The sequence below is a fragment of the Limulus polyphemus genome, unplaced genomic scaffold (genome assembly GCF_000517525.1).
Source record: "Limulus polyphemus unplaced genomic scaffold, Limulus_polyphemus-2.1.2 Scaffold145, whole genome shotgun sequence".
NCBI lineage: Eukaryota > Metazoa > Arthropoda > Merostomata > Xiphosura > Limulidae > Limulus > Limulus polyphemus.
The window spans coordinates 476,806-484,141 of NW_013665755.1; the positions used below are offsets into that span (position 1 = coordinate 476,806).

At 31.2% G+C, this 7,336-nt stretch overlaps 1 protein-coding gene across 2 annotated transcripts in view; it reads left to right on the forward strand.

Annotated features, from left to right (window-relative positions):
• Window positions 1–7,336, forward strand: part of LOC106475280 (exocyst complex component 3-like) — a 40,581-nt gene that overhangs the window by 12,100 nt on the left and 21,145 nt on the right. For both annotated transcript variants that reach the window (XM_013935977.2, XM_022380419.1), the window contains exons 6-7: window positions 2,790–3,052; window positions 3,923–4,028. In XM_013935977.2, the coding sequence (XP_013791431.1) occupies window positions 2,790–3,052; window positions 3,923–4,028 (369 nt within the window). The remainder of the gene's footprint in view (window positions 1–2,789; window positions 3,053–3,922; window positions 4,029–7,336) is intronic.

The window sequence follows — 7,336 nt, forward strand, 5'->3', positions numbered from 1 at the left end:
AAACAAAAAGTAGTTTAATAAAATTTTGAATGTAAGATACTAAAACCTTGTGTCATGCGCAGTAAAGGGTACCCGTGCCAATAGGGTTAACCATCATTAGATTATAGCCTTCCACCAACAGGAGGGTGACATGTTTTTCATGAGCAATAAGACAGGCTTATTCTTTCCTCAGCAATGCTTGTCTTGAGATAATTTTCTTTTCATAAGATGTCCCAAAACCTTCTGTTACTGTTTGTCTTTTTTTCTTAATTTTTATGATTATCTGATAGAATACTAAATCTTAAGTTTTTGAGTTAGAACTTTCAATTGAATTATCTTCCTTTTGGTTATTTTTTAATTGACTTTGTACTTTTGTTTCCATTCTCTAATCCAAGATATGGGTTTCTTTCAGTTACCTTCAAGGTCATCATTAGACTCGTGCATCATCACCATACCTAGATCATTTCATTTATAACTGATAACAAAAAAATAAATAAATAAAAATTTATGCTTTTATGTATTATACCAAAATGGACCACATCATTCATGTTTCCACATTTCTGTCATGAAGACTAGAGACATTAATGATCAGTGATATTATTGCCATTGTGCACAGTGTGGTTGGTTTCATTTTGATCTCAGATCCAGGATTTTTGTTTCTTCAGTTGAGCCTGCTTCATCTTGTTAGTGTTTCACTGCTATTTCCATGCCTGCCTTTGCTTCTCATTTAGGTAGTCCTACTTTTGTCTTTCACTGTTTGGGTTCCACAGGTATTTTTAATTTTTCTTTCTCCAATAATGTTTTGCTAAATCTCGGACTCCCTTGTTGCATATGCCTCATTCACATGAACCTTTTCTTTCAACTTATGAATCTCTTTTTCATTTCTTTTACTTTCCTTCCATCTATTCATCTTGCATATATATGTTTTCCATTTTGTCCCAGTTACCTTGGTTTCTGTACTGTACTTTGGCAGGTTGCCTTACTTTCTGACTGTCATCTTTATCAATCTCCTTTTCAGGACATCTGTCCACCCTTTGCTTTCTTTGGTTTGTCCACAATGATCAAACATTTGATTCTCAGTCCTTCCCTTTGAATTGGCTATGGCCCCATTCTTTTTCAATGGGTCTGGTGTGTTTTGCCTTGGAGGCTACATTCTTGAGGCCTATTAATCAACTACTCTGTGGATGTTTAACCTTTACTTGTCTCCTTCAGAGTGATGGCTTCATCTTGTTTTGTATGATTGGTTCAGCTCTCCATTTCTATCTCTCTTCCCCTCTCCCACCCTGTATTTCCTTCACTTAGGGATCTTTCTTAGTCTAGCTATTGATGTTACCTGGATGCTATTTTACAGGTGGGAATGTGGACAACCCTGATACACAAGTTTCCCATTATTTGCACCACAGGGAGGTTTCACACACCCTGACTTTCATCTCCCTCTATTTGCCATTTTACACTCTTTACAGTGTCTCTGATGGTGGGTTGTTTATTTTTCTTTTTCAGGTCTCACAACCACCTTATCCAACATTAATTTATATCTCTATTATGGAAATGATGGACATCACTGAGCATCTGATGCTGCCTTTCAGGGAATACTTACTTAAAATTCCCTTTGAGCATAGGAGTACAGAACGTATTAAGCCCATCTTGTTCCTGGTCAATACCCAGAGGGGTTTCCTGCAAAATTGCTTCAGTGAGGCCTATATATGATATATCTTCCAAGCCATTTTGCACTTGACTTGGATCCTGGGATTGCCATGGGACACATTTCTGGAATGCTACACCCTGCGCCAGATTTTTTCTGGTGTGGTCTATAATCTAATGATTATTATATTATAGGCTGGCATGTGTAAGGGTGGAAGTTTTATTCAAAGCTTGTGGCATGTGCAGGAATTTACACTGCAGTATGTGTGAGGGAATAGATCTTGATGGTGTAAGGAATTTACACTGCAGTATGAGTGAGGTAATAGATCTTGATGGTGCAGAGAATTGAGTATTTATTTGCAATATATTTTCAAGTAAGGAAAATGCTAACTTTAATTAGCTGTACTGATTGCTAGATTGATTGTTAATTTTGCTCTAAGTGCATAACTTGCTCTGATCAGTAATTAATATTGATTACTTTGAACTTGTTGATATTAGCCTGAGGTTAACCTAAATAATTTATCTAAAAGTTAATTCACTTTATAATTGTGAGTTACCATTTATATTTATAAGCATGTGTTTGTTTTGAGAAATAACCAGCATATAAATTAGGTTGAAAAACTTACATAGGAAGAATTGTAGTTGGAATTTGATAACTATTTGTCTGACTCATTAATTGATTACATTCAACTAATCAATTATTCTTGCATGAGACATGGATAGTTGGAATAATCAGAAACACTAATTTTGATTATGATTAATTGATTATTTATGTGACATTGATTAATACTGGTAGGTAATTCATTATTTTGATAAATTGAGTCAACCATCTAACTGTAGTTGAAGTATGTATAAAATTACTAACAATGATTTTTTTAATATCTATGTATTATGGTTTATAGAACCCCTTGAAAAGTCTCTATAGCATAAAAACAACATACAAAGTTTAATAAAGTTCTTCTGTCTTACTTACCACTGTATATTTTTTTATTTAGAAATCTAATACTAAGAATCTGAAACTGCTGTGGTGTTCCTGACATTTTTCAATATTACGATTTTATATATTTCAAAATAATTATCTGAATATGTTACAAAGTAGTATTCAGTTCTTTTTGTACTTGTGATTTCAAAAATACAGTGGAATAACATAATCTTTTTATTTATCCTAGATGCTTAAACAATACTTCTCTGACGTTGAAAAACTTTCTGAAGATCTTGGGAAACAACTTTGGTTAATACTTCGGCGTACGCTGAACTCTGTTCGTAAGGAACCACAGGTCATTGTTACAGCTCTTCGAATAATTGAAAGAGAAGTGAGAGCTGATGAAGCTGCGATTGCAAGACAACAGACCACTGGATTTATGCCAACAGGACGACCAAAGAGATGGAAGAAACGTTGTTTTGAAATTTTAGAAATGTCGGTTCAAGATAGGTTAGAAAAAACCTAAATGGAATTACATGTCTTGTATATTTCATAATGTTACACAATTAAACTTCTGTTTTAAATTTTAGTAAAAAAAAATCAGAATTTTACTTAAACTGCTAGCTTCTAGTAAAAACATCATTATAATTTGATACTTCTATTAGCCTTTCTAGAGCATTATGATTAAAGTACTCCTTTGAAAGGCTAAATAAGTTGAAACTAAATGTTTTAACATTACTTAAGATAATTTTTATTTAGTATAGTAACAAAATAATTCAAATGTAACTTTGAAATTTTATTCTAAGTGTGAAAATTATCAGTTTTTCTTTTTCTTACAGAATCAGTATAAAACAGTTTTATCTGTCCACTACCAGTTTTAAAATGTTAACAATTCTATAACGTTGGCTCGCTACAGTCAGTGACAGATACATTTTGGGAAGCAATATTATATTGTTCAGCCTGTGAAATAATTTCATCTGAGCTACAGTGGCAAATGAATTAAAACTGTATCATAAAAATTGTATATGGTAAAAAAAATCCTAAATGTTTTACACAAATGTTTTCATTGCACATATATTTTTTAACAGTTGAATAATCAATAGTTTTATTTTTCTCAAATTATAAAGATTTATTCATTTTTTCTCTCTTTTTCTATATCCCCTAACCACCTTTTTGTATTAATTACCAGTTGTAAAAAAAGTAACCATTTAAAGGATTTAGAAGATTTACATGAATCAAAGTTTATTTGACTTAAATATGATGCGTGTTTTATCATTTGCAAATGACTTGCATTTTAATTGTTACAGTATAAGATGGTCAAACTGTATTTAATATATGTTGGTGAAAATTTGGTTTGATCTGATTTTTTCTTCTTCTTAGGATTGAAGGAAACCAATTCGAAGAAAGGTCACAAAATAAAATGTGGCTAGTTCGACACTTAGAAGTCACCAGACAACTTATTTTAGAAGACTTAAAAGTAGTTAAGGTAAGATTACATTTAACAAGTGGCTAGTATCATGCTAAGTACTCACCAAACAACAGTATTCTATTACTGTTTCTTATTGATCATTATGAGACATCAGTAAAAACAAGCACACTTGAGTTTTTTTTTTATGGGTTACTGCATTAAATCTTTCCATACGTTTAAAATTTAATTAAATTACTTTATTATCATGGTATACGAATAAACCTGACATCCAAACATAGCTAATATTCCAAATTTTAATATTATAGTTCTTAATTTTATAAAGCAATATAGAAAAAATCCTCAATTTCTCCTAGTATGAGAATTGTGACATTTGCTCTCTTGGTATCCTCTCTTCTCTAATTTGTTTAACACCCCTCTGAAAAGTATGAAATTTTACATAAATTACTCATTATCATATTATTATTACTTAGGCAAAGCATAATTTTTATAGCCTTCAATCTTGTTAGTTCCAGAGCCATAAACTAAAAAAAATCAGACTTCTCTTACCCACCTGTCACATCATTTCTTTCAGAAATTGCCAATAGTTCTCTCTGATGTTTAATACTATATTACTTATAACCAATAGAAAGCGAAAGTTTTACTTTATGAAATGATGTATTATATTACATTGATTACTACAATAATTGTCTATTTTGCGTCCAGTTCAAACTTTATTCCTACGGGAAATGCATCGACAAGCCTAGCTAAATAACTAACTGATCTTGTCAAATACTTGAAAAGCCAGAAAAATTGGAATAGTTATGGGACATTATCTGTTTCTTGCCTGTTATTATTCTGCATTCTTTGGTGCATTATGTAATTTGATAAAAAAGAATATTAGTATAACATGACTGTTAAATGATATACAGCCAAAAAAACACAAAAATTCGTATCAGAGACCCTTTACTGATCTGTAAGGAAACAAAAAACTCACACAGCAAAGTGTTTAGTAATGACACAGGCCATTCTTCAAGACCTCCTCTACAAAGTGAAAGCTATGACTATGAAAAAAACCCTCTGACTCGTAACACTACTGTGTACTGTGAAGAAGCTAGATATATAGCTTAGTTCCTTTAACAAGGTAATATACAATGGTTTGACATTGACAGTAGCTCTCAAACTTCCAGCAACACCTCAAAACCAGTGGCTGTTATTATGACAAGGACTGTGAGAGTTCCAATGGACTATGGTCTGCAAAAGTGTTCACTTGGATGCTGACATTCATATGCTTCATATACATTATAGGACCCATGAAAGGTTTTGGCAAAGTTTATGACCTACAGCTGACTTCACCATCATTTGAAGTAGTTTATTAAATGTACATTGGCAATTAAGGTATCAAATAAGAGTGCATAATCATGCCATTAGATTGTGTATGATCAACAATAGAGGAAGTAGTTCCAGTCATTTCACTAGACCTGAAATATTGCTCTTAGAAGATACAATTATATCTTAGTAAGGCTATTGACTTAGGCCTAGCCTTTAAAAAACAGTGAAGATTTTAAAATTTTTTATTTCAAGTATAGTAATTACTATAGTTACATAAAATATGTACATTATATACATTTATAAAATACTTTAAGTTTCACTTGATATTCTGTAAACTAAAATTTCTCACCAGTCTTTTCATGAACCAAGAAATATTGCAGATAAACCATAATTTATTTTGGTTTTTATAAAAAAGTCATATTTGTATGACAAGAATGTTAAAATGCACACAGAAAATAGCATGTTTTCCCTTCATTAAAATAAATATGGTATATGACAGTATATACAATATTGATTGTAACCAGAGATGTAGTGGGGGTGGGAGTGCATGGGTGTGGCATACCTGTACTTTTTTTTCATGGTTGATTCCTCTTCCATATTAAGGAACTCAATCTATCATATCCCAAAAAAATCAATCTTTTATTTCCAGATCTATATCTTAATTTTTGCCATCATAATATTCAGTGACTCTAAAGGCCTTTATATACTACCATTTACAACAGGGTTCCTGCACAGTATTTTTCTTCTTCCTTATGTATCTATTAGAAACCATATGGCAAATATTTGCATAGAAATTTTGCCCATATTATATTAACTCTTTCAGCCCAGGCTCGGTTTCTAGGACCGACCTTGTAACCATTTTGTGCTTGTTATAGTTTTCATGCTATAACTTTTAAATTAGTAAGCGAATGTTAATGAAATATGCCAGATTATCAGTAAATATTACAGTTTTTTCATACGCAAAATATCTAATTTTTTTTATTAAATCTTAAGATTTGTAAAGCAATGTTTCTTTCTATGTTTTTTTTTTTTTTTCACATCTTGCCTATCTATCATGCAAAGTAATTTTCATTTTAAGGTTAAAAATACTTTTATTCATCAGAAAATTTTGAAATTTCACATGCAAAATATTTATGATGTCCAGATAATTATCAAACATTTCTTAAGAAAAAACTTTATATTTTATCTGTTATTTTCAGTAACTAATCTCTGTATGGGTCTGGTAGATTTGACTGACTTCGCAACCATCTAGAAAAATTAGGAAATAAACATAAATTATGCCTCTTTCATTCTAGGATGAACACAAATTATAATGCTCCTCAGCAGCACAGCGGTATGTCTGCAGACTTACAGCTCTAGAAACAGGTTTCGATTCCCATGGTGGGCAGAGCACAGATAGCCCTTTGTGTAGCTCTGTGCTTAATCACAAACAACAACAAATTATAACACGAAAACATAAATGTTTGCACGAAATAGCTTAAATTTCATAACATTATACATTTATATTTATATATATTTATTATTTTTAATGTTTGACCTTTCACCCGTACATGGCTAACAATACAGAAATTACAATGATGCAGCTCACGTGCATTCATGTTACTGTATCAAATAACATAAAGGTGACTTTTGGTGTCTACAAAGTAACTTGTCTTGGCTGTGCTTTAATCGACTAGTATTTTGTAAAATACAGTCGCATTTCAATTATTATACATTATACAGATTATTGCTATTTTGAAATAAGTTCTTAAAGTTATTTTTTCAAAAATATAGAACAGTAAATAAAGGAGTAAAGCAAACAATTATCTCTTCTAGTTACGACCTTTGCACTCAGTTGCTGCTTAATGTAGGTTGCTAAGCCTTTAAAAATTTTGCACACCGAGGATATGAAACTAAATATTTTTTTTTAGGATTTATATATACTTTTGAATAACTAAAAAATCAAAAATTACTACATGAATATCAAAGAATTCTACTATAATTTATCAAGCTTAGTAACTAAGATGTATTATAATCTTAAAAAATATGAAATTTCGAGTAGACTAAAGACACACCCT